Source organism: Bos javanicus, chromosome 18 (assembly GCF_032452875.1).
Source record: "Bos javanicus breed banteng chromosome 18, ARS-OSU_banteng_1.0, whole genome shotgun sequence".
In the NCBI taxonomy this organism is placed as follows: domain Eukaryota; kingdom Metazoa; phylum Chordata; class Mammalia; order Artiodactyla; family Bovidae; genus Bos; species Bos javanicus.
The window spans coordinates 52,631,116-52,658,627 of record NC_083885.1 but is presented as its reverse complement, the minus strand read 5'-3'; the positions used below and the strand labels follow the sequence as shown (position 1 = coordinate 52,658,627).

Genomic DNA, 27,512 nt, shown 5'->3' with positions numbered 1-27,512 from the left:
AGGAAGCCTAGGGTTGTTTTTAGGGACAGGAGGGAGCAGAGCAGAAAGCAGAGAGCTGATGGGAGAGTGTGGTGCTAAGGGAAGAGAGGTGACAAGGAATGGAATGAAAAGGCAGAAAATTGGGGGCATGCGTGATTCTGGGCTTGGGATCAGAATCCCTCATGCATTATACAGAATGAAGTTATCCTGGGCAGAGCATCAGAGGGCCTCCAAGCTCACAGGAAAAGGGGTGGAGAGAAGTGTGACTCCCCCTTACACAACCCCGGACCTCTCCTTTGTAACACTTCCCACTTCCTGAATAGTTATTGGAGCCATTACCTGTTTACTTGCCAATTTCCACACTGTGACGTCCAAGGGACGGGGTCTGGCACACAGCTGGTGTTTTTCTAGATGCATAAGGAGGGGCCCAACAGGGATACTTGGGGACCCACTGTCTGCCAGATCGACCACATTCCCGCCCCTGCACTCCTGGCACTACCCTCCCGTTGGGGGAGGAGGCGGCAGCTGGGGTGGGAGGTGGGCAGGACAGGACAGGGTGGTACAGACAGTAAACAACCAGAGGAAATAACATGTGTGCCGAGGCCCCGCCCACAGGCCTCCCCCTTCCATCAACCCCACTGCAGAGAGGAGGAGAGAAAGCTGCCCGAGGGAATGCTGTCTGGATCCCTGGACCATCCCATTTCCACAGCTTCCTGTTACACAGCCTGGCATCCTCTGGAGGGCTTCTCAGAGCGTCTGGGAAATATCAGAGTAATTGCGCTCAGTCCACACACTTGCTCATCCTAAGGTTGCTCTTCTGACTGCACGCCACCGCTGTGTCCCCCGCAGAGCGAGTGGAAGGCTATGCTGGTGGCAGAAGCAGACTCGCCCAGCCTCTCCTGGGTGCTTCACCCCACGCTGGTGTTTGGGTGCAGCCTTAACTGAGTCCCAGGACAGCCTCAGGAGCAGAGATGAAGGCCACCTGGGGTGGTTGTGGGGCTCGGGAGAGTGGAGGTGACTGGATTTAACCTTGCCTCCCTCCTCGCCCCCACCACCACAGTCCCCAGCCTGAGTTTGTAAGATTTTCTAATGGGGAGAGGGGGCAGTGAGAAGGATACAGAGCCCCTCCTTGGGCCCAGCCTGGGGATATGGGACTAGGAGGAAGGTAGGAAAGGCTGACGTGATGTCCTCCCTAGGTGGGGCTCCCCTGGTTTCTTAGCACCCCGAAAATGCAGGTGGAAAGTCCTCCCTTCCAATGTCCTCAGCAGACTCGGGGAGGTCGGGTCTGAGATGCCCCCAGAGGATCAGATCCCAGGCCCTCGCCACCCCTGAGGGCCCAGGAGTCCAGGATCTCAGCCCCGCTGGGCCCAGGAACTCAGTTCTCCTGCCAGTCTGGCCACTCGGCCTGGGAAGGGTGTCCTGGAAGCCCCACATCCAAGCGCCAGCCCCAGAGCCCAGTTCCCCGGGCCTCAGACGGCTCGGACATCCAATGTGTCCTTCGAGGACCCAAGTGATCAGAGTCCTCCCTTCCCCCAGCCTCCCCAAGTCTAGCCCCCACCACGCTCCCCCTCTCCAGTGCCCACCCGCTGGGACCTAACAGTCCCTGTCCCACCCCCCAAAGAGGGGGTCTGATGTATTACAAGACACCCCGGGATATTTTCCTCCAAGGCGTTTATTAACTCCTGAGTGTCATGGGGCCACGGCAGGCTGGAGCCCGAACCAAGAGTCTCTGTGGGGGGTGGTGCTCTGTGGGTCCCCATTCCCCAGCGCCCCCCTCCCCCCGGGGGGCCGTCCCCTGCTCCTTGTGGCCCAGGACGCAGAAGTCCAGTGTGTGATATTCCAGCGCCCTCTACATCCCAGGGAAGGAAGCGGGAGGTAGCTTTGAACTCCAGTGTGTTTTGGACAAATGAGTTCAACCAGCCTGGGGCCCTTGGCTGGCCGGTGTGCGCAGTGCTGTGTCTGTCTCAGTCTGTCTGTCTGTCTGCCTGGGTGGGCTGGTGGGGGGTGGGGGGGTCACACGTAAATCGCCCGCCGGGAGATGAGGGAGCCATCCAGCTGGGACTCCAAGTCGTCCTCCAGCGCCGGGGGCGGTGGCAACATGAGGCCTTTCTCTGCCTTCTCCTCCTCGTCCTCCTCGTCCTCCTCGTCCTTGCCCTGTGGCCTCAGGGGGCCAGGGTCCGCGGGCGTCCAGAAGACGGGACCCCCATTCCCAAACACCTGAGTTTTCGGGTCGTAGGACCCTCCTGTGCCGCCGTCTCCTCCTCCTCCGGGGCTCTTCCTTCTCCTCACCCTCAGCAGGATGAAGGCCAAGGACCCCCCAGCCAGAAGCAGCAGCACCAGCAGTGTCCCCCCCACAGCCCCCCACACCACTGGGCCTGCGCCTTGAGGCGAGGCCCGGGGGGTGTCTGAGGAGAGAGAAGAGGGGTGAGAGAGAGAGAGAGGGAGACACGAGGTCAAGAGGAGACATCTGGAGGTGGGGGCTGGGGGGACAGGACACAGCAGGGCAGGGCAGGGAACTGGGGAGGTGGCGCCACGCGGGACAGAGGACGGGGAGGCGGGGAGAGGAGGGAGAGCCCCGCTCACCCTCCGCGCCAGTGGGTGCCCTCCCCCAGATGGATTTCCTTACACCTGCCTAGTGCTTTGCTAACAACATAGAAAAAAAAGAAAAGACTCCTGAAATAACAAACACAAAACCAAAATGAAAATTGCTAGGGATTCCCTGGCCGTTTAATGGTTAAGACTCCGTGCTTCCACTGCAGAGGGATTGCTCAGTCACTCAGCCATATTTTGGACTCTGCGACACCATGGACTGCAGCCTGCCAGGCTCCTCTGTCCATGGGATTCTCTGGGGAAGAATACTGGAGTGGGCTGCCATTTCCTCCTCCAGGGAATCTTCCTGACTCAGGGGTAGACGAGTCTCCTGCGTCTCCTGCATTGGGAGGCGGATTCTTTACCACTGAGCCACCTGGGAAGCCCTACTGTAGGAGGCATAGGTTCAATCTCTGGTGGGGGAACTTAGAACCCACCTGCTGAACCACGCGGTGACAAAAGAAAAAACCAACACACACATACACACGTGCATACAGGAAACAACAGCTCGCTACCCAACATTTATAGGACTAGGTCACCTCACTGAAAATTCCAGATTTCTTTTACGGCAGAAAAAAAAAAAAATCAGACCTGGCATCATCACACCCTCGTCTCCTCCACCTGGTGATGGGCTGTGGCTGAGTGAGGCTGCGGACTCCCGGAACAGAGCTCCACACCTGGCCACCCTGTCACTCGCCAGGACCCTGTAGGCATCTGAATTTGCCACTCCCTCTCAGAAACTCTGAGGTCAGGGTCACAGAATCTTGTGGCTGATCCAGCCAGAAAGAAGCAGAGATGGGTTTGAGCCTGAGGCTGTTTGATCCCAAAGCTCTGAGCACTTGAGAGAAGGGAACTGAGGAGACTGAGCACCCCCAGCATCCCCAGGGTGGAAAATGGCGCCCCTTAAGCCCGCAGTCCCGGGGGTTTCTTCTCCCTGCAGAGGCTGAGCTGGTGGGAGGGGACGGGTCTGGGGGAGGGTGGGGGTGGGTAGAGAAGGAAGCAGGGGAGCACTAATCGGGGAGGAGTGAGGATGAGGGAGGGGGTGTCTGGGGTCCACAGATGCAACCAGCATCTTATCACATACCTGCTTTCCCCCACCCTGGCATGCAGAGCCTGACTGGGAGAGACCAGGGAAGGACCTGCTCACACCTGACCCTCCCCTCCCCACGTCTCTGGACATTGGAGGGGCTGGAACCCAGGCCACAGTTTCTAGATGTTTTCAAAACTGGAGTTGGGGTGGTGTGGGGGTCATGACCTAGCGGGCTGTCAAATCAGCACAAACAAGAGTAAAACAGAAGAGAAAAAGTCCACCTCAAGTGTGAAGGGCCAATAATACCCTGTGAAACTTCTGGTGGGGATATATTTCTACACCTGCACCCTGGGTGAAGGCGGGAAAGACTGTTCAACAGTGAAGTCTGGAGGCCAGTTTTTACGCGTGTCGGGACGTGTGTCCGCGTTACTGAAGGTAGTATTTTGGAGGTGCCGGCTGAGCGTGTTCCTGTCTTAGGGTCAGAAGTTTCTGAAGCAACGTCTAGCCTGTGGCATGGCCTGTGTACTTATGTTTTCTCTGGCGTGAGCCCCAAACTGAGTGTGACGGCCTGTGCGGGTCTGTGTGCACGTGAGGAACACGAGCCGTCTCTGAGACCCTCTGCGGTGACTTTGCCAAGAGCTGTGAGTGAATCTCCTCTCCAGGCAGGGCCATCTGTTGATACATCACTACCTCTGACTGAATTTCTAGAGTGCTGAGAGTACCCCCCATCTGTTGGTGTCCATCTGTAGGTGTGTGACTTTGCTAGGATGCTTTTGACTGCCTGTGGGTCTGCGGTTACCTTTGCGGGGGCAGGGGGCCTTTCCAAGGGTGTGTGATTCTGTGTGCACCCCACCCCACCCGGGTACGTGTGTTTCACTGGGTGAATGCTGCCTGTCCAGGGCTGAACTCTGATGGTGGTGTGTTCGCCTTGGGGGTTGCCAGCGGCGGACGTTCCTGGGGTTTCTGGCTGTTTCGGGGGCGGCGTCCATGCTTTCGTGGCTGTGTGTTTCTCCCATGGCCCTTCAGTGTGATCCTGTCTGGGTTCTGCAGGCTCCACCCCCACGGGCCCAGTGTGGGTGGAGAGACCGGTTTCTCAGGTGGGTGTGCATCTGGGGTATAGTTCAGGGGGTGTATTTCCAGTTGGGCACCTTGCTGGGTGGGTGGAGCTGACCCTCCTCTGGGTGTGCCTCGGAGGGCAGGACTCTGACTGGGTCATCGCTGTATTCCCAACATCAAGGAGAATGGCTGGCCAAGAGAAAACCTCAGCAAACAACTTGTCAGAGGATGATTTGTTGAAAGAGAAGCTCCACAGTGGCATTTCTGGGGTTTCCGAGGGCGTGCCCTTGAGAACGTCTCCGAGTTTCCTTCTCAGCATCTGGGTGATGACGTTTCCCCATGCGCCCTTGCTGCCGGAGGTTCTTGTAGCATGTCTGTGTGGCGCTGTCTCCTTCCAGGTGTGTGTTTGTGGACCTGAGCGTGTGAGACGTGCTGAGGGCAGGCCAAGGGTCTCTCTGGGTGTGTGGTCTGTGACAGTGTTTCTGAGTGGCTATACCACATCTCCCTGGCAAGTGTCGGAATTCCTCAAGAGGGATCTGTTTTCATTTTTCCTTTTTTTGGGGGGGGTTTCATGTGGGTGTCTTTCTAGATGTGTGTGTGTGTGCGTGTGTGTGTGACGATCATCTCAGCAAGGGACCTGCTTCCACCTGTCTCCAGTGTGTGTGTGTGTCTGTCTTTACGTGGGTGACTCTGAGTTTGTCTTTGGTGGTGTTTCTGAGATGGGGGGGCACACCAAGGCCCTCTGGCTCCCTGTAAGCATCACAGTCTACAGTTGTGATTTCAACCCCATTTCCATCAGCCCGCACCTGGGCTTCGTTTCCTTTCACTTTTTCCCTCTCTGGCTGTGTATCTTGGGTCCCATCAGGGAGACTCAGAGCACTTCTGACTGCCAGACACACCAGCCACTGTTTCCAAAATACCACCTCCAGGGAGTTGCCTGGCGGTCCACTGGTTGGCACTCCACGCTCTCACTGCCGTGGGCCTGGTTTTGGTCCCTGGTCGGGGAACTAAGATCCCGTCAGCTGAGCGGCAGGCCAACAAAAGAACAAAAAACAAAACAAACCCAAAATACCACCTCCAGGAACACAAACATCCCAACACACACGCAAACTGGTTTCCGGCTGGTACCAGCCAGCGTTCCCTGTAAAAAGTCTATTGTCTCTGAGTGCTCGTCTAGCTGCCCTCCCACGACTGAGCTGTCTGATTCCTGTGGCTGGAGGCGGGGCCAGTTGCCCTGGATCTCTTCCTTAGGATCCTTCTCAGGCCTCAAGTTCCTAACTCCTCTGTCAGCACCTACCCAGTCACCCCAATCCAGACTCCACCTGGGGCGGGGGATAAAAGCCACGCCCCACATCGGTGAGGTGGGTGCAGCCCACCCCAGGTCGGCGGCACAGCCCCCGCAGCGCAGCCCCAGAGCCCAGCGGGAGGAACACTCGGGGAACAGGCCCTGTCATCACACCACCCCCAAGACCCGCTCACCTCGAACGAGGACCACCTGCTCGGCTTGGCCGGTGCCCACGGCATTGGTGACGGTGCAGATGAAGGTGGTGTTGAACAGCCGGTCCACTGAGTGGACGATCAGCTTGGGGCCCTGGGCCACTGCTGAGGCTGGGAAGACACCAGAAGTCCTGGAGGGTGTGGGGGTCACGTGAGAGGGGCAGCATGGTCCACGGGGGGCCCAAATCTGGTCCCTGATGACACAACCCTCAAGAGCCAAGCTCCACAGACTTGAAACTTACTCCTTGACACCCCAAACTGCCAGCTCCCTCCTCCTGGGGGACTTACGTTTTCAGGCCTCGGGTGTTCCTTTCTCATGACACAGGAGTCTGGGCCCCCAGCCCCTCTTCCCCAGACCCAGGATCCAGCCCCCAGCCCCTCCTCCGTCAGACCCAGGAGTCCTCCTCCCCCAGCCCTTCCTCCCTCAGACCTAGGAGTCCTCCTCCCCCAGCCCCTCCTCCCTCAGACCCAGGATCCAGACCCCCAGCCCCTCCTCCCCCAGACCCAGGATCCAGACCCCCAGCCTCTCTTCCCCAGACCCTGGAGTCCAGACCCCAGCCCCTCCTCCCCCAGACCCAGGGCTCCAGGCCCCCAGCCCCTCCTCCCCCAGACCCTGGAGTCCAGATCCCAGCCGCTCCTCCCTCAGACCCAGGATCCAGGCCCCCAGCCCCTCCTCCCCCAGACCCAGGGCTCCACACCCCCAGCCCCTCCTCCCCCAGCCCTAGGATCCAGGGCCCCAGCCCCTCTTCCCCAGCCCCAGGATCCAGGCCCCCAGCCCCTCCTCCCCCAGACCCAGGGCTCCAGGCCCCCAGCCCCTCCTCCCTCAGACCCTGGAGTTCAGACCCCCAGCCCCTCCTCCTTCAGACCCAGGAGTCCAGGGCCCCAGCCCCTCCTCCCCCAGACCCTGGAGTCCAAACCCCAGCCCCTCCTCCCCCAGACCCTGGAGTCCAGACCCCAGCCCCTCCTCCCTCAGACCCAGGAGTCTGGCTCCAAACAGGACTCACGTGCTCCAGTCGTAGCCTGTGGGCTCTGGTTTGCTGCGGACGTTACAGTTCAGGGTGGCCTCACTACGGCCGATGTACCAGTTGTCATCATAGCCGGATATGGAGACCTGGGGGGGGTCTGCAGGAAATAGGGGGGAATGGCTCAGTGACCAGGGGAATCCCAGAAGGGGTGACAAGTGAGTAGACAGATATGAATCCTAAAGAAACAGGATGGGCTGGCAGGAGGTGGACCCAGGGACAGTGCCTGCTCAGAGACCGTCCAGGGACGTCCCTGAGGGTCATTCTGAGGAAGTTATTGTTCAGTGCAGGCAGCGCCCGAGCGAGCCACTAGAGATAATGTGTGTCATTTCTGACATGCCCAGAACAGATTAGGGAATTAGTTTAACTGAAGGCATTGTCTGGGGAGCTAGTATAGAAAATGCTGAGTTGGGGTATGCGGTTGGAAAAGCTGCTAAGGTAACTATTTGGCAGAGTCTGTGGGGAGAGTGCCGGGAGAGCCTCTCTGGGGAATATCGGGGTGGGGGGTGTCGGGGTAGGCAGTTTGGGGAAGAGCGAGCTCAGAACATATGGGAAGGGGTCCAGTGGTTAGGACCTGGTGTTTTCACCGCCACGGCTCTGGGTTCAGTCCGCGGTCAGGGAACTAAGATCCCGCAAAACCACCACCACCATCGCCACTAACAACATTGACAGCAGCACAGTACGTCGACAGGGTCCACAGGGGCCAGTGTGCTCACATTCGGGGCAGAAGTTGGTGTAGAGACCCCAGGCGAGTCAGTATAGACAGTGTCCAGGGAGCCAATTCAGACAGTATGAACGGAGGGGGGGGGGCGGGGGGTGTGTGCGTAAACAATACTGGGTTGGACCGAGTAGACAGAGTAGTTGATAGGACAGTGAAGGAGCAGTGTCAACTGGGGTCCATGGAAGCCAGAAGAGATTGCTGGGTGCACCTGTATGCTGGTAAAAAAAAAAAAAAAGGGATAGCCCTAGTTTGCGGTGTTTGTCAATTCTCTTGGTATAAATACTACCCACAGTTGATTCAAGCTACCAGTAACACTTAATGGACGTGGAATTGGGAATAAATGTGTAAAACTGACCCTTGCAAGCCCATTCTGATGTACCATTGACTGTGGCAATAAATTGAGAGCCTAGTGAAGCTAGTGTAGACAATGGACAGGAAGGCAGTGCAGAACTTGATCCAGAGTGCCAGTGTGGACCACACTCCGGGATCGTGTAGACGGTGCCCTAGAGGGGCCAGTGTTTTGGGGCGGGGGAGCGGTCACAGCCTGATGTACTCACAGCGCACAGAGAGAATCACTGGCAGCAGTTTGGGCTCCTGGAAGCTCTCATGTTCCACTTTGCAGATGACCTTGACCCCGTCTGCTTCGCTCAAGGGTGTCACAGTGTAGCGGCTAGTGACGGTGACCGTGCCAGGCAGGGGCCCCGACCCCTGGGTCTCTTTGGCCTCCCCGTCCAAGGGTGAGAGCCAGGAGACCCGGGCAGGTGGTCGGCCACCCGCGGAGACACAGCGGGCCACGGGTACAGGATCCAAATTGAATGTGACCTCCTGTTTCTCAGCATGGTTCTGGGGCTGGGCTGGGGAGAGGAACAGAGGGGGTGGGTCACTCCACACCTAGAGTCAGTCCACAAACACCCTCAGCAGTGGAGCTGAGCAGTTAAGTCTCAACTGGAGTGGAATGGATTGCCATTTCCTTCTCCGGGGGATCTTCCCAACCCTGGGATAGAACCCACATCTCCTGCATTGGCAGGCGGATTCTTTACAGCTGAGCCATCTGGGAGGCCCAAGGCCCAACTGCAGAGCTTCACTTCCGAGTTTTGCTGCTTTGCAGCCGCATGGCTTTGGGCAAGTCATTTCCCAACTCTCTGTCAGGTTCCTCTTTTGTAAAGTGGGGACAGTAATAGGACCCACCACAGAGATGAAATAAATCGACATATAAAGCGCTTTGGACAGTGCTTGACACTCACTGTGCTATCTAAGTGTTAGCCATTATAGTACAATGCATTCGCTGTTCTGTTCTGCTAGTAAAGCAGACGGTGTCCACAAGCCTGGATGAAGCTGTGATTTTAAGCGAAAAGCCAAAGCAGAACAAAGCAGTTCAAAGGTCCAGCTGAAAAGAACTTCTACTTCTTTTCCTTTCATCACCACTAGATTTCGGCCCAGCAGTGAGATAAAGGCAATGGAGATTCCCAAAGCTGGACATTTTTTGCCCTTTTCACCCATCCTCCTGGGAGACATGGAAAAATATTAGGTGGGGTAAAACCTCCATGAGGAATAATAATGCCAACCACAGTTACTGATGTGTGCTCCTAACCAGACAGTCCCTTCACGTTCTGACCCACATCACTACCTGTCCCTGGTCCCTGCTCCTGCCCACTGCGGGGTCTTTAGTGACTTGCACTGCCTGGAATGTTCTGGCATCTCTTCTTCTTGTCTTGCTCCTCCTCCTTTTCCAGATCCCAGACTCACTTTCTCATAGAAACTTCCCTGAAGTTTGACTCCCCAAGAAAGTAGAGGTTTCACTGTCCTGCTCTGTGCTTTTATATGCACCTGGTGCCTGGTAGTAAGTGATCTCTATGTATCTCTTAATAGAACAAATGATGGCAGAAAAAGAGAGGCCTTTGAGAAAGATGGGGAGGAGGAGAGTGGTTTACTATGTGAAACAACTGTGGTTCCTTGGGAGGGGAAGTGTGTACTGAGGGACATTACAGGGTACACTTCTCCAACTCTCTGGAGCTCAGAGCCGGGGGAACGTATCCAGAGTGATGTGGCTTCTTCGGAGTTGCTGGAAGAAGGTGGGACCCCAGGGGACCGCCAAGATTTAGCAAGAAATAGCATCCTTTGAAAAGATGCCTTCCCTAACTCTTCCACATTTCGCTAAGTGGTCATGCTGGTCACTTCCTGTTGGAGCCAGAAGGCTGGGAATTCTTCCTCCTCCTCATCCCTTAGTTCACGGACAAGCACCCACTATCTCCCAAAAGGGTGATTATTTCACTTCTCTGTTTATTCCTCTCCTTTCCCCACTCCTCCCTGCTTCTTCCCTCTTCCAAACCAATGCCTTCTCTCACCTGCCTCCTTGCTTCCTTCTACCTTTGTCTACTCTTCTGATGCCCCATGCCCATCACCCCTCCCTGACCCTGGCAGCCAGTTGATCTTTTTTTTAAATTTTATTTATCTTTGGCGGCTCTGGGTCTTCGTTGCTGCAAGCGGGTTTGCTCTAATTGCGCTGAGTGAGGACCACGCCTGGTTGTGGTGCATGGGCCTCTCATTGTGGTGGCTTCTCTTACTGTAGAGCATTGGCTCAGTAGTGGTGGTGCACGGGTTAGGTTGCTCCATGGCATGTGGGATCTTCTGGGACCAGGGATTGAACTCATGTCCCCTGCACTGGCAGGTGGATTCTTAACCACTAGACCAGCAGGGAAGTCCTGCCAGTGACCGCCGCCCCCCTCCTTTTTTTTAAAGAATTTCAAGACCCTGGTCAGGGTGTTCTTATGATTTGAAACCGTCTTATGGCTCCAAATAACATTTCAGATGAAGGGAATTCGCTGGTGGTCCACCAGTGGTTAGGACTCCATGTTTTCACTGCCAAGGGTGTGGGTTCAATCCCTGGTTGGGAAACTACGATTCTCCAAGCTGCTCAGCACGGGGGGAAAAAAAAAACCAACAGATGAATTCCAGCCACCTGGCCTCTTGTCTATGAGGTTCGTGTAAGCTGGCCCTGTTGGTTCCTTGCCTCGTTGAGGCTCACTCAAGCCCTTGCCACTAGCCTCCTGTCTCTTCCTAGAATGTGCCAGTCTGTTTCTCTTATCCCAGCCTTTGCCTAGACTGTCCCGTTCCCTCTGCTGGACCTTCATTCTTCTCCCCGAGGGTGGCTCCCGCTTACACGGGGAGACTTGACTAAGAGGCTTTCACTGACCATTCTCTCTACAGGAGTCCACTGGGGCCTTACAGTGAATATTACAACATCCTGGAGCTCCTTTTGTTTGCTAATTTGATTATTCTCTGGCTTGACCTCTAAAATGTTTCCATAAGACAATGACATCTCACTACCTCCACTGCCTCCCCTTTGGTCTAACTGCCATCACCCGTCTCCTGGACTTAGGCCCTCACCGCCTTTGTGAGCCTCCATCCTCACTCCCCACATAGCCTGTGAAAACCCAAGTCAACACATTCCTCCCCTACTCAGAATCTCCTGTAGCTGTTGTTCTCTCAAGGCAAAAGCCAACATCTTCTCATGGTCCATGAGGTCATTTGTGATCTGTGCTCCCCCATCACTGCCTTGACCTTGCCTCTCCCTGCCCCGCCCCCCCCCCCCCCCCATTCACTCATCTCCAGCCATTCTGACTTCCTGGCTTTTCCTCAGACCTTCCAGGTGTGCCCTGCCTCAGGGCCTTTGCACTTGCTGTTCCTGCTGCCTGAAACTCTCCTCCGTGGACCTGCAGGACTCCCTCAAACCCTCCTACTTTGGGTTCAAATAGCACCAGACCACCCTTACTAAAATGGTAACCTATTCTCCTCCAATTTTTTTTTTTCCTCCTCCAATTTCTAAAGCGCCTACAACCGCCCAGCTCACTCTTTTTCTTCTTATTTATGTTATCTACTCCCTTAATTGGAGTCTAAGCTCCAGGAGAACGGGGACTTCTGTTCTCCTAAGGGCTTCATCCCTAGAGCGTGGCACAGCGTTTGCCACCGAGTAGGGGCTCAACCATCTGAACGCTTCTTGCCGGCTGTATCTCCTCCCTGCAGAACTACCGGTGGCAAATAGCAGGTGCTTAGTGAATCACGGCCAGCCAATTGATGACCGCAGACAAGGTAGGTCGATTTCCCAGCTAAAGCCCAGAAACAGGCCCGTGGGGGCGCTCGCGCATTGCACCCCTCCCCCTCTCGCTTCGCCCCAGCCCCCCACCCCCACCCTGCTCACCTATGACTCTGAGCCAGGTGACTCCCCGACTGGTGCCCTTGGGAAAGGTGGCAAACTCGCAAGTGTAGTTGCCCTCGTCCTCCACCGTCAGCCCCCGGAGGGACAGCGTGGCGTCCCGCACCTCCAGCTCCGAGCCTTGCCCGGCCCCCGAGCTCGGCGCGGTATTGACGAAGGACAGCCGCTCCTTGCCGGGCTTCGGGCTGGGGAAGCTGCGACCATACTGGGGGTGGAAGATGGCCACGTTCTGTTTGCCTTCGGGCGCGTCCAGGCGCAGCCACGTCACCTGGGACACTCGGATTTCAGGCGCTGAAGGCAGCAGGTGGCACGGCAGCTCTACCGTGTCCCCCAGGTTGCCCCGCACCTCAGCGGCGACCTGAACTCGCACATCCTGGGCTCCTGGGGAGAGAGGAGAGAGAGAAGAGAGATGTCGGGTCGGGGAAGTACCTAGAAATCCCTGGGCCAGGCAGAGCCATCATGGGAGGGGGCTCCCTCCACCCCACCCTGGAAATGCAGACCTCAGGGTAATGCAGGCATCTTCACGCTGTCCCAGTTCCCAAAAGGCCAGCCAGATAAAATAGTTTGAGGAAAACTAGGGCCATTTGGGTTCTGGGCTAGCTGTGGAATTACTGCTCATGATCTTCGGTGTGATGAATAAATTGTGATTATGTAGTATTCATGTAGCCATGAAATTAAAAGACACTTGCTCCTTGGAAAGAAAGATATGACAAACCTAGACAGCATATTAATCTGCAGAGACATCACTTTGCCAGTAGAGAGTCAAAGCTATGGTTTTTCCAGTAGTCATGTATGGATGTGAGAATTGGAGCATAAAGAAAGCTGAGTGCCAAAGAATTGATGCTCTTGAATTGTGGTCCTCGAAAAGACCCTTGAGAGTCCTTTGGATAGCAAGGACATCAAACCAGTCAATCTTAAAAAGAAAATTAACCCTGCATATTCATTGCAAGGACTGATGCTGAAGCTGAAGCTCCAATACTTTTTGGCCACCTGATGTGAAGAGCTGACTCACTGGGAAAGACCCTGATGCTGAGAAAGACTGAAGGCAAAAGGAGAAGGGGGCGGCAAAGGATGAGATGGTTAGGTAGCATCACTGATTCAATGGACATGAATTTGACCAAACTCTGGGAGACAGTGGAGGACGGAGGAGCCTGGCATGTTATAGTCCATGGGGTGGGAAAAGAGTGGGACATGACTTAGCAACTGAATAACCACAAAGTAGTCCTTAAATCAAAAATCTTTAAAAATATCCTATTTTATTTCATTTTTCACTACACAGCTTTTAGTGTCTTAGTTCCCCTACCTGGGATAGAGCCCGGGCTTCCCATTGAGAGTGCTGAGTCCTAACCACTGGACTGCCAGGGAATTCCCTATCTTATTGAAGTATAGTTGATTGATTTATTTTTAACATTTTATTTATTTCTTTAATTTTTGTCTGTGCTTAAGTAGTTGTGGTGCTTGGGCTTAGTTGCTCTGCAGCGTGTGGAATCTTCCCAAATCAGGGATAGAACCCTGTGTCTCCTGCATTGGCAGGCAGATTCTTTTTTATTTTCAGTTTAATAGACATTTATTCCATTATTATATAGTTGAACAACCTCTACACACAGAATAATATGGTTTAAGATTTTTTGAGTAGGAAGGAATTTGGGTCTCAAAAGGTTTTGCAAGTCTGTTTTCTGGAAATGACTTAAGTGGGCCTTTTAAAAACCCTTGGGGGAAAAAAAAAAAAAACAAGAAAAATTGGTTCAAGAAAATCAGTAATTACATTTCAAAATTAAACTACCTATTAAGATAGCAAACCAAGAACTGGGGCAATTCCTCTTCCGTATTTTCTACGTTCAAACACACCCTGGGAAACAGAAGTCTAGTCTACAGGAAGACACGATGCAACGAGCAGAATGAGGTGGTGAGCCCAGCCACAACTGGTGGCCTGCCAAGTCTGGAACTGTGAGGCTCTTGAGGGTGGTTTGAGCAGGGATGGGAACAACTGTAGACAGCACAAAGTCAGAAGCCAATTGAACTTGTAGTGACACCAACTACATGATTTTTCTCAGTAGCCTTTTTTTAAAAAAGATACTTATTATTTATTTGTTTATTTAGTTGCCAGGTCTTAGTTGCAGCACGCAGGATCTTTGATCTTCATTGCAGCATGTGGCATCTAGTTCCCTGACCAGGGATCGAACTTGGGCCCACTGCATTGGGAGCACAGAGTCTTAGCCACTGGACCCCCAAGGGAAGTCCTTCTCAGTAGCCTTTTAAGAACACTGATTACACTTAGCAATTATACTTTTAAATATAACCACCCCTATTTCCTGCGTCCCCTAAGGTGGTTCATGATGGTCACAAACTAATACTACAGATAAAACATTTAATTTTTTGATAAGTTTTTACTATCGTCCTACACCTGAAAGGGATCTGATGAACATCAGCCTCCCAATCCTAAATCCTAGGAGTTATTAGCTCCTAAAACCTCAGGGCTAATAAATCCCTCTCACTTATCTAATGTTCAATTTCCATTCGTTTTAATCAACACCAATGTCAATACAACCATGTTGCATGAAGTTCGGTATTCTACACATGCCAGAGTCTGAACCAGGAGCTTTATGTGAACTTCAGTGGTATCATGGAGGCCAAGGCAATTTAATTTTGGTAAACCAGGATTTGATTCATTTGTGAGAACCCTCTTGCAACAGGTCTATTCAATTCTCTTAAAAATGGTGGCATTACTTTTTGCCTTTCAGAAGCAGCAGTTACATAAATGAAGTATCAGATTAAGCCTAAAACATGGACCCTAGTCAACTTTATTTTTCTGCATATGATCTTGAGAAAGGATCAGGACACCCTTCACATTTCCAAGAAATATCCAACTTAAAACGTTGTAGCTGCCAAACTCCATAGAACTGCAGAGCATTGCATCACCCCAGTAAAGCTGCAGGTCTCATCACATGCATCAACAAATCTACAGGGTGAAATTTCTGCACTCCTCTTTTATAGAACTTTACACCTATTGCCCAAACAGCATTTTAAACATGGACATATCAACTCCCTAAGAAAGCAAAAACAAAGGCATTCCCCTTATTAGAAACGGGTTACACCATCACTTAAAGTCTTCGAGCATCACTGCACTTTAACTTCCATAATTTTTTTTTTTGGCTGTACCAGGTCTTAGCATGTGGGGTCTTAGTTCCAGACCGACCAGGGATCAAACGCGTGCCCCCAGAATTGGAAGCACAGGGTCTTAACCACTGGACCACTGCGGAAGTCCCTAACTTTTATAATTTGACAATGCATTCAATGAAGCAATCTGCACACAACTAGTTTCAACAGACAAATTAAAAAACACTTTTAAGCAGACAAGAACGTCCTAAATTATTAGGTAAGAACTTGACAAACATTACTTATATTAGCGGTAGCGGTGGAATTGGAGAGTACTGCACCTTCTCCAAGCTGCACAGCGAGAGCCACCAATAGCTTGGTGGAACTTGTAGCCCTTGCCTGGCCCGCGGCTCTTTCTGCCTGCAGACGTCAGCCCCCGTGTCTCCTCGTGGTTGTGGACTGGTTTAGTGGTCCACTAGGGGTCAGGGTTTCTTCTGATAGCTTTATGGAATGGATCAATGAGGATAACCTCAAAGAATTGGTATGTACTCTTCACCAACCCAGTAGGGATTCAGGAGCCTTAGGGCCCCACGGTGGCGTCCAGCGCGCTCCTCCGCAGCAGACTGAAGGCTTCGAGCAAACTGGAGCTGGGTGACACCATGGGAGACAGGCTTGCCGAAAGTGGCACCTTAGGAACTGGGCGTTTGTAGCCACCGTGGCGCACACGAATCCGATATATGACATAACCTTGCTTGGCCTTGAATCCCAGCCTGCGGGCCTCATCGGCCGGGGCAGGGGGGTTAGGGGGGATAGGGGAGGTGCAGCGCGGGGGGGGGGGCGCGGTGCAGCGCGCAAGAGCGGGTGGTACCGCCAGCAGCGCACCCGGGGTAGGAAGCGCATCACGTCTGACTGCTTCTTCCTCCATAGCTCGTGGATGTACTTGTCCGCACCCATTTCGACTCACCCTGATGGCTGCCGCCAGACGAAAAGGACCGAACCTTTCTCCCTGGCAGGCGGATTCTTAACAACTGGACCACCGGGGAAGTCCTATAACTGATTTACCATGTGTCAGTTTCAGGTGTATAGCACAGCCGTTCAGAATTGTCTTCAGATTCTTTTCCTTATAGGTTTAACAAACATTGAGTATAGTTCCCTGTGCTATGCAGTGAGTCCTTGTTGGTTATCTCTTTTATGTAGTATTTCTTTTCCTTAGACGATGAAGGGTGGATGAGAATTTCCTGGTTTCCGATCCACTGGTTAAGGCTATGCTCTCTCACTGCTGAGGGCCCAGGTTCAACCCCTGGTTAGGGAACTAAGATTCCACAAGCTGCCCAGCACAGCCAACAAGAAGAAGAAAGAAGGGAAAGATAAAAGGTGGAAATGTCATATCTGAAATGTTCATCCAAAAAAAAAAAAACCCAAAATGGTAAAGTGATGAAGCAAACAGGACAGAATATGACACGCTGTCAAGTCTAGAGGCAGAGATGAGGGAGGCTGCTGGGCCTTTCTCCCAACTTAAACGTGTATGTTGGAAACTTTTCATTGTCAAATGTTTGGAGGGAAAAAAGAATTTTCCAAAAATAACAAAAACTCAAATCTATGCCAAAAGAAATTTAAAAAAAATTTAAGGGTATATATTTCATTTTTTTTCCTGCACAGTTGTTTCTATAAAACCTACAACCCTCTAAGCCTGTTTTTTTTTTTTTTCTATTAACAGCCTTATTGAGATTAATTCCCATTTATCCATTAAAAATGTACGAGTCAGTGGCTTTTCATGTATTCACAGGAGTTGTGCATCCATCGCCATAATCAAGTTTAGGACATTGTTATAATGCCCCAAAGAAATCCATGTAACAATCATACAGTCAGTTGCACCTCCCATCGCCCAGTCACTGACAATCAGTGATCTACTTTCTGTCTAGAGACTGGCCTCTTCCGGGCATATCACATAAATCAAATAAAAAAATACGTGGCCTTTTGTGTTTGCTGTCTTTCACTTGGCAGTGTTTTCAAGGTGTACCCAGGCAGTAACGAGGATCAGTGCTTTGGTTCCTTTTTATGGCTCAGTAATATTCCACTGTACAGACTGACCATGTTTCGTTCATTCATTTAGCAGCTGATGGACAGCTGAGTTGTATTCACCTTTTGGTGATTATGAACAAAGCTACAGTGAACATTTCCATGCCAGTTTTTGTCTGAATATATGGCTTTTATTTCTCAGCTCATCGTTGGTTTTCTGGCTTTTAATAAAAACGAACATAAAAATAAATGTTTCTCCAGAAACTTCCACTGGTGGTCCAGTGGCTAAGGCTTCATGTTCCCAATGCAGGGGCCCAGGTTCAATCCCTTGCCAGGGAACTAGATCCCACATGCCACATCCCTAACTCTAACCCTATGACCCAGCGCAGCCAAATGAATGCATTAATAATTTATTTTTAAAAAAGGCGAATTTTTTTTTACCGTGCAAGGCAGTAAAGCATGGGGGACTGAGAGCACAGACTGCGTGCCTTCAAATCCTAGCTCTGCCACTTACTGGCTGTGTGACGTTGGACAAGTCGTTTAACCTCTCTGTGCCCCAGTTTCCTCAGCTGTAAAGGGGAGGGTAATAATGGTGCCCACCTCCTAGGGGTTGCTGTTTAAGGATTAAAGGATGTTTGTTGAGCACTTAGCACACAGGGCCCCAGGAAGTGCAAGATCAGTGCTTGGTAAATAAACATAACCAGCTAAGTATAATTACAAGTAGCCCTTGACACCCAGCTCCGAGGCAAAGGCCCATGCCCAGCTGCCCTTGACCGAGATGTGAGGGGAGGCATGTGTGCAGCAGCTGGCCTCCCACAGGAATCCAGGGAACATTAACAGTGACCCTAGTGAGAGGGTCCCCAAGAGAAGGCAGGACCCATCCTAGGCACTGCTCAAAAGAAGCCATCAGTCAAGGCCGTGTGACACACATATCATCTCGTGGAATCCCTACATATATCTTGCAACTCAAACCCAGGGGGGCCACCTTGAGATGTGGGCATCCTCCCCTCCAGAGGGACCACACTGCAGAGTGTCATGTGTGGGACCCTGGAGCAGATGGCTGGGGGCTTCCTGCTGGCTCTGTGCCCTCTTAGGTGGGTGACTTTTTTTAAAAAATATTTATTTATTTGGCTGCACCAGGCCCTGGTTTCAGCATGTGGAATCGTCCATCTTCATTGTGCCACATGGGATCTTTAGCTGTGACATGGCAACTCTCAATTGCAGCATGTCGGATCTAGTTCCCTGACCAGGGATCAAACCCAGGCCCTCTGCATTGGCAGCATGGAGTCTCCCAGCCGCTGGACCACCAGGGAAGTCCCCGGGTGACTTTGTTTTGAGCCTGATTTCCTCCATCTGTAAAATGGGAATGTTTGAGCAACCCTGTAGGGTCCCTGGCGACAAGTCCATGACATGATTTTCTCCCATAGGTTCCTCAGAGGGCAGGCACAGCAGGTGAGTCAAGTAGGGGCAGACAGCCACATGCTACCGACAAAGTCCAGCTCCCTCAGTTACTTTTGGCTCAGGTAGCATAGTTTCAGAAGTGACCTAGCAGCACAGAAAGGTCTGGAGGTCAAATCCAGACAAAAATCAGGATATGAGACCCTGGGGGCAGCAGTTGGGTGGAGCTGAGGCAGGGTCGCCCCCTTCCCTCAAGGTGCCAGGACCCTGCGTGGCTCCCAGAGGCGCTGAGGATGGGACAAGGGTTCCCAAGGGCTCTGCCCCCTTTGAGCTGGGTGAGGAGGGATGGGAACTCAGTCAGGGAAAAAACACCCAGGCCAGTGTGAGCGCAGAAGAGATGAAGGGTGGGGATGAGGGTTTAAGTTTTCTTCTTGAGGTAAGTGGGAACCATTGAGGGTTCTTCACTTGGAGAAGAACTTGACTAAAGCAAAGATTGAGAACTTCAAGGGCTTGAGTGGTAGAACCTTCCTGCTAGCCATTCTTTTCCAGCCTGTGCCAACCAGTGGGCAACAAATAGTTGCTCAACACGGTGACCCCAGGTACTAGAGAGTCAGTCCCTGAGGACGGGGATTTATCTATCTTGTTGCTTACTGTATCCCTAGAGCCCACACCAGGGCATGGGTATAGTAGGTGCTCAATCAATACTGTTGGGGGAAAAAACAAAAAACAAAAAAAACTGTTGAATAAATATCAAGATCTGTTCTGGCTGTACATTTCACAGATGTGTCAAGATAAGTCCTCCAGGAGTTGACATTCCAGGAGAGGGGAGAGATTGCACAGACAGTCGGTGGCGGGGTGGTGCAGGGCTGGGGCTGGAGGGGAGGACCTAAAGCAGGGGCCTGACCCAGCCAAGGGGAAGGGCAGGAGGGCTTCCTGGAGGAGGAGACCCTTCCCAAGGGAAGCCAAGCTCCAGCCCATGGAGCTCCACACCTTGCCTGGGTCACTGGGTCCCTTTGGGGACTCAGATTTCTTGTCCTAAGGAAATCCTGTGGCTGCCAGTTGCCTCTCTTCTGGGGAGTTCCCTGGTTGCCCAGTAGTTAGGACCCAGGCTTTCACTGTCGTGGCCTGGGGTTCACACCTCTCTTCTGAGGGAGGTTGTCCTCCTGCAACTCAAGTGGCCCTGGTAGCTTCAGAAGATTTAAAAAAAAAAAAAGCAACAAGAAAAAAAAAACCCCACTTTTGGGGATTTCTTGGCAGCTTAGTGGTTAGGACTCTGTGGTTTCACTGCTGAGGGCAGGGGTTCAATCTCTGGTCGGTAAGCCTGAAATAAATGAATTAATTAAATAAAAAAAAACCCACTTTTAGCTTCTTGTGGGGCAAGCTTCTCAGGAATTTCTTTTATCACCAATACTTTGTCCTGGATGGCCATACACCCTTCCTCTTTCTGACTAGCTGGCCCTCATCATCCCCTCACCCCGAACCCATTTCCCCATCTCACACACCAGGTTTTCATGACCCTCCTGAGCTCCTGGAGGGCAGGAATTCTTTGCCTGGTCTTGTTCACAGGGTTACACTCGAGACCTGCAACAGAGACCTGCTCCTGGTAGATGCTCCATATATGTGAAATGAAGGAGGTTCTAAAATTCCAAGGCTCCACGATTCCCATTCTAAATGCCTCATTTTGAATGAATGAATAGCATGGTTCAGCCCCCATATGGTTAATGGCCCATCTTTTCGGTCTTTCCACCTCAGTAAAAGGTTTACGATGGAAGCTCTGGAGTCATATCTGACTCCACTTTTTCTCTCTCAACCCCCATTGCAATCCATCAGGAAATCCCATCAGCTTCTTCTTCAAAATATATCTTCAAGTGGACCAGGTTTGACCCCTGCATTACCCGTATCTTGGTCTAAGCCAGTGGCATCTCTCCCCTAGGTCATCTGACACACACCCCCTCCCTTGCCATGAAGGGCTGCAGGTGCCCCCTGCAGTTCCCACACGCAGAGAAGGGTCTTCTTCTATGGCTCTCTCCTCACTCGGAAAATAAAAAAAGCTCAAGTCTTTATAGCAGCCCACAAGGTCCTGTGTGACCTGTGCCCGTGCTCTTTCTGACCTCATCTCTCACCCTCTCCCCTTGGCTCACCCTGCTCCAGACACGCCATCCTCCTCACCATTTCTCACACATGCCAGGCAAGTCCCACCTCAGGGCCTCTGCACTTGCTGTTCTCTCATCCTGGAATACTTTCCCCTCCCTCGCTCCCTTCAGATCTTTGCTCTGGGGCGTTCCCTGACCACCCTAATGATGAGAACAGAAATTCCCTTGACACTGCTTCGTTTTCCTCATTGCACCTGATGTCTTTTACCTGCTAGAACATTAGTTCTCGGGGCAGGGATCTTTGTCTTGAAAGTGTTAGTCCCTCAGTCATGTCCAACTCTTTGTGATCCCATGGACTGTAGCCTGCCAGGCTTCTCTGTCTGTGGAATTCTCCGGGCAAGAATACTGGAGTGGGTAGCCATTCCCTTCTCCAGGGGATCTTCCTGACCCAGGGATCAAACCCGGGTCTCCTGCATTGGCAGGCAGATTCTCTATCATCTGAGCCTTGGTTCCTGCTGTATTCCCAGAGCCTAGAGGCGTACCCGGCACACTTACAGCTCTTACAGAGCTCCAGAAATGTGTTGAGTGAATGAATGAGGTGGAGATGGGGAAGCAACAGTGCATTAGATGACAGAGGCTGAGGCTGAGTTAGAGTTTGGGCTTTTTTTTAGGGGAACTAGGGAACCATAGAGAGTTACAGGCAGGGGGAGGGACAAGGTTAGATTTGTGCTTTAGAAAGAACCCTCAGAATGGACTGGGGCCAGGCTTCGGGGGTCAGGGCAGTGGGGATGGAGGATGAACTGGATTGGAAACACATTCAGAAGTTAGAACGGTTGGGACATGGAGGCTGACCGGCTGTGGGGCAGGGGTAGGTGGTGAGGGGAACGAGGTGTATTGGCTGATGCCCAGATGTTTTGCGTTTCAGGCAGAGGCGGGAGAAATGAAGCCAGGAGGAAGGTTGGCCTGGAGTTCAGACCCTAGTGTCCAGGACACTGTTGGGTGAGAGCCTGTGCCCTGACCTTGGCCAGAACATGGTCAGCAGCACAGTGGGGGAGGGTGTGGCCGTGGGAACACCAGCCGCCCTCAGCTTTCCTCAGCGAGCCAGGCTGGTGACAGCTTCATGGGGTGTCAGCTGGGTCCCCAGACACATTTCCCCTGCCTGTGGCCTGGCATGCTAGGCTTCCTGTGGTGGCAGGGCAGGGGCAGCCCAGGGCATTGTGTGAGCCCAGGGGAATCCTTTGGGCGGGTGGGGACAGAGACCCAAAGCCTGAGACCCTGAGATCTGGGGAGGGGAAATCAGGGCTGAGAGGAAGGGGCTGGGGGCCTGGACTCCTGGGTTCCTGCCTGCCTGGCTGGCTCCTCCCAGCTTGGCTCACCCTCTCCAGACCTACAAGGTATCATAGACCTGCCCTCTGACCATAGAGTGTGGCGGACGCCAGCTGGCCCTCGAAGGCCAGCGTGCTTGGAGTGCCAGCCTCAGCTGCTGCCTCAGCTACCTCCATAGTTAATTAATTGCATCAATCATGGTGCCCACCCCCACAGCGGACATCCAGGAGCCGGTTTGGTGGAGGGTGGAGAGGGGGGAGGGCGGGGGGGGGGGCGGGGGGAGGGCGGGGTGGGGTAGAGGCAGGGGGCGGGTGTTGTTGAGCAGAAGCAGCCAAGATATTGGGCTGTCTGGGTCTGCATATCCTCACCTGCCTCCCCAGCCCACCTTTCTGATGGTGGTCATCACTCAGCTTGGAGGATGGTCATCATTCCCCTCCCTGGTCTGTGATTTTCTGCCTTTCTGCAGGGACTCCACCCCTACTGAAGGTCTCCCCTGTGGAGTCTGATGCTTCTGGGGGTGACTCTCTAGGACTGTTCTTCCTGGCTGAGCCCCTCAGACAGAACCCCACCCCACCGCTCTGCCCAGGCCGAGTTTACACCAAAACACTTCTGTCTCTGAGACTCTGGCCCTCCTCTTGCAGGTCCTGTCTCTTTGATCTCTTGTGTCTCTGTCTCTGGTTCTTAGGGTTCGCAGTCGCCCCTCTGTGTCTCCCAGGAGTCCCTAGTCTCTGCTCTCCGTGTCTGTCCGTCTGTCTCTCTCTCTCTAAAAGTTTTATTGAGATACAATTCCCATACCATATGATTCGCCCATTTAAAGTGTCTAGTTCAATGACTTTTAGTAAATTCATACATTTGTGCCTCCATGACCACAATCAATTTCAGATCATTTTCACCAGGCCCAAGAGACCCTATCTGTTCTCATATTCTCTTTCTTCTGTACTCCGACATCTGAGGTCTGGATCTTTTGGGTCTGGGGGTCTCCTCGTCTCTGGGATCTGGCTCCCAGCACCGATTCCTGGGGTCTCTAATCTCTCCAGGTTTCTGGTCTCTGTCTCTCAGGATCTCTGTTTCTCCATGGCTCTGACCCTCTGCCTCCTGGGTCTCCCCATATCTGCATGTTTCTCCACATCCCTGCCATACTTCCTCTTTGCTGGGCCATCTTGCTGGGTCCCCTTTTCTCCTCCTCCTCTTGCTCCATTTCTCAGCATCGTTGGGACATTAAAAATGTAACAGCGTCCCTGGTGGGGGCAGGGGAGCTAGCCAGCCTGCCCAACTCCCTGTCCCTCCGGTGTCTACCACGCCCCGTGGCCCCCACATGCTGAGGCCTTGAGGTTGGCCTGTGCTCTGACCACCCTGGGTCATCGCATCACCATCACTGACTGGCTGGGGTCTTTTGGGCCCCCACCCAACTGTCACAAAACCTCTGTCTCTTTATGCTGTTCCTGCTTTTCTCAAGATGTCTTCCCAGCTCCCTTTCCCCTGCCCCCCACCTTCTCTGCCCCCATCCCTGTGGCTGGATTTCATCCCCCATCTCCGTTCCATTTCTACATGTGTCTCTGACACCATCCCTAAATTTGTTTGACACCCTCCCTCTATTGGCTTCTGTCCCCATGTGTGGATCTCCAGCCTCTCCCTGAATTCCTCTTGACCCTCTACTGCCCCCCAAGATGTGGGCAGACCCACCCCTACTTCTCCCCTGTCCAGTTCTCCTTCCCTAATGAGAAGAGACAGCAGGCGGGCAGTCCCCTCTCCTCCCATCCCCCTCTGCTACGTGGGGCTGCCTGGCTGACATGGATGAGCAGTGAAAGCCGGGAGGACTGGGGAGGGGGGCTGGCCCGGCAAGAAGCCCAGGTGGTGCACCCTCATTCCTCGGAGGCCAAGGAGGGGGAAGTCAGAGGAGCCAGGGACAGGGAAACAGAGACGGATGGAAAGGAGAGAGAGAGAGGGTGAAAAAGGAGGAGAGAAAGAGCTTGGAGAGAGATTAGAGAGCCAGAGAAGCAGACAGGGAGAGGGTGAGAAATGGAGAGAGGAAGAGGGGGAGAGAAACTGAGGGAAGGAGGGGAGGAAGGGAAGGAGGGGAGGAAGAGACCGAGAAGAGGAGGAAGGGAAGGAGGGAAGGAAAGAGGCAGAGATGAGAGAGAGCAGGGCACAAAGGCTCAAGGACGGAGTGTAGGGAAGGGGGACGCTCTCCTCCTCAGGCGCTAAGAGCTTCCTCCGAGGATCGGTGGGATCTCTGAACCGGCCCTCCCCCCCAACCCCAGTGTCCCTGCTGGGATGGAACTGTTATCTCAGTTTTCCAAAGAAGGGAATGGAGGCTCAGAGGCACTTTCCGGAGCCCACCAGGTAGGGCAGAGCCAAGAAAGGCTCTGAAGTCTGAAAACTGGCTGAGGATGCTGGGAAAGTGGCTTGTCCTTTCTAAGCCTCTGTTTCCTCATCTGTTGAATGGGAACAGGGACTGGACCTGTCCCTTAGGGCGACTGAGAGCCTTCTGCGAGATCACGCACTGATTTTATCTCACTGTTTCTGACGCAGAGGGAGAAACAGCCGGAAGGAAAAGTCTGTGCCCCTGCTCTGGGTCCAAACTGGGAGACCATTCAGAGACAGGCTGGGGGAAGAAAAGATCTAGGGCTCCCGCGAGCTCCCTCGCACTTTCTGGCAAACGTTTGTGAAACTCCAGTATCTATCGTGAGTTTCTAGCTGGGAATAAACAACCGGGTCACCTGCAAAGGGGCAGGGCGAGAGCCTCCCTCACCTGTTTCCTCGCAGCCCCTCCCTCTCCTGGGGATGCACCCCTCCCCTAGGGGAGGTGGGGCAAACAGCAGGAGTCGGGGAGGGGGGCGGGGAAGTGGGCACAGCGGAGGGAGAGACCGCGGATTAGGGCGGCGTCTCCTCACGTCCACCTCCCGCTGCGGCTCTGAGGACAAAGGCGCGACGAGAGGAGAGATGAAGTCCCCGAAACCGGGAATCCGGAACGGGGAGCCTGGAGAGCTCCCGCCCCCGCCCTGCCCTGGCTCGACGAAAGTGAAACCGGGAAAACTTCCCCTGGGATGTCCCCGCCGATCGCTCACAAGGAACGGGAAAGGTCCCAGACGGCGGGACTCTGCCTCCTTAGTCTACGCGGGACACAGACCGACCGAGCCTCCAGCTTTCAGACAGGGCCTCTGGCTCTTCATCAGATCTAGAACCCAAGAGACAGGGTTCCTACCCACATTTATATCTGAATTCCAGGACATTCCAATGCCCACAATTAAACCTGGAGCCCAGGAGACAGGGCCTTTTGGCCTCCTCTCCCCCCAGTTCTGTCTGGGACCCTAGAGACAGACAGAGAACCCTGCTCACAATCTGGAACCCACAAGTTCGAGCCCTTCCTGACTCCAGTTCCACCAGGACCCCGGTAGACGGAGCCTCTAGCCTTCATTTTCCTTGGGACCCAAGAGATAGAGCCCTCAGCCCCTATTTTTTCTGGGGCTCAGGAGTTCCTTGTTTTCTGGGCCCAGGAGTCAGAGCCTTCAGCACCCTGGGGCCCGGGGTTGGAGCCCTTAAGCCCTTCCCCAGGTCGTCCGAATTATCATTCTTGGCCCTGTAAGGGGCCCAAAGTCCGAGCTCCCCGCCCGCCCCTCTGAAGACATCTGGCTCCCTGCCCTCAATTCTCCCCGGGCCTCAGACTCCCAACTCTGAGAGAAGGAAAGATGGGGGTAGTCTCGCCTGATCGTAGCGACCCTCCTGCTGGGGGTAGGGAAAAGGATGGTTTCGCGCGCGGCGGGTAGGCGTCTGCGTTCTCTCACCGGTTTCCCGGAGCAGGAGCAGCAGCAACGGCAGTAGAGGCAGCGTCGGCGGCGACAATCTCAACGGCCGGAGGGCTGCGGCCCGGGCCATGGGGGTCCCGGGGAGGGACTGGGCCCGGGCAGGGGCCTGAGGGCCACTCTGCGTGCACCAATCGACTGGGCAGACGAGTAGGTGCCTGAGTGGCTTCGGCTGCCGGCCGGTTCCCGCGGCGCTCGGCTTTCTCGGCTCTGCTGCCGAGGTCCGGTTCTCGGGCTCAGCGCCCCTGGCCCTTAGATTCTTTCTGGCTTCGGACTACTTGACGTCACAGGATCCACCCCCTTCCTCCCCTCCTCGCTGAGCCGATCTGGCTCCGGCCACGCCCCCTCAGGCAGGTCAGACCCCGCCCCCTCCTGGGATTCCATGTCTGTCTCTGCCCAGGATTCTACGCTTGCCCCGCCCCCCCAGCATTCCTCTCCCTCCCCTTCCCAGGATTCTACACCCGCTGCTCCCCAGGATTCTAATTTCGTCCCTCCCAGGACTCTCTGATCGCCGGCCTGCATGCCCCAGAATTCTCTCTTTGCCCTCTCCAGGCAAACCCCGCCCCTTAGCGCTATAGCCACGCCCCTTTACACCTAAATTGCCCTCGAGCCCCGCCCCCAGTCTAATGGGGCAAGTACCGCGCTTCCGACTGTCTCCGCCTCCACGAAGTCCCGCCCTCAGGCATGGCCCTACCCATTCGTTCTCCCCGTAGTCTCCCCTGCCCCTCCGGAGTTCAGTTTGTCCAGGCCTCTGCCCCGCCCCCTTTAGTGTTGGATAGGGCCATCTGGACACACATGCGTGAGGCACGTGGTTTCCTATAGACCCGCCCCTCTGGAGCCCCGCCCACATATTGAGACTCCACCCCCTTCGCCGCCTGGCGTCTTCCCCAGTTCTCGCCCCGTGCTCACTGTCTTGTCAGGTCTGTCCGCATTCTCAGCCTATCCTCATCACTTTCTAATCTCTGCCTGAGACTTTAGGAGTCACCGCGTCGTGTCTTTTTAGATTCCTGTCTTTTAGTGTCTCTGTCTTTGTGAGTCTCTCTGCCTCTTTTTCCGTCCCTGTGTTTATCTCTGGGTCTTTCAGTTTTCACGTTTCGGTGTCGCATCGTGTTTCTGGTCTCTTTCTTCCTGGTGGTCTTCCTATCACTGTCTCTGTGTCACTTGGTTCTTGTCTTTTTTCATCCCTTTGACTCTGGCTCTGTCTCTCTCGCTCCCTGCATCTGTGTCTGTCCTGATCCCTGTCACTCTGTGGGTTTCTATCTCTGTGTCTTTCTCTGTCCCTGTGTTTCTCGGTGCGTTTCTGTGTTTCTTTCAGTGTCTCTGGTTTCTCTCTGCGTCTCTCTTGACCTCTCTCCATCCCGCAGCCCGCTGCTCCTGCATCTGGTCCGCACCATCTCCTTACTGCAGCCTTCCGCCAGGGGGCAGCACAGACCGCTCCCAGCGGTCGGCTGGCCCTGCGGGGTTGGGCTAGGTCGGGCCTCCAGACTTGACTAGTCCCTCCCCGTGTCCTTGTCCCACTTCTCCTATCTTCCCAACCTCCTCGCGTCTTTGTGTCTTTCGCTCTGACTCGGCCCCTTTGTCTCTCCCCGGCGGCTCCCGCTTCTCCCCTCCCCCACCTACCTCTTCACATTCCTTGGACTGCCCGGGGGAGCTGGTGAGGCCGCCCAGCG

At 53.8% G+C, this 27,512-nt stretch overlaps 1 protein-coding gene and 1 pseudogene across 3 annotated transcripts in view; both read right to left on the bottom strand.

Annotated features, from left to right (window-relative positions):
- Positions 1-26,129, bottom strand: part of NECTIN2 (nectin cell adhesion molecule 2) — a 32,474-nt gene extending 6,345 nt beyond the window's left edge. For 2 of the 3 annotated variants that reach the window (XM_061388595.1, XM_061388596.1), the window contains exons 1-5: positions 25,825-26,129; positions 12,093-12,488; positions 8,452-8,748; positions 7,156-7,273; positions 6,134-6,282 (exon numbers count right to left, since the gene is read on the bottom strand). In XM_061388595.1, coding sequence (XP_061244579.1) covers positions 6,134-6,282; positions 7,156-7,273; positions 8,452-8,748; positions 12,093-12,488; positions 25,825-25,915 — 1,051 coding nt within the window. In that variant the 5' untranslated portion in view covers positions 25,916-26,129. Of the gene's footprint in view, positions 1-1,633; positions 2,385-6,133; positions 6,283-7,155; positions 7,274-8,451; positions 8,749-12,092; positions 12,489-25,824 lie in introns of those variants that run through there. The other variant, XM_061388597.1, reaches the window with a different exon arrangement.
- Positions 12,495-22,300, bottom strand: LOC133230748 (large ribosomal subunit protein eL15-like; annotated as a pseudogene).
- Positions 26,130-27,512: the final 1,383 nt, after the last annotated feature.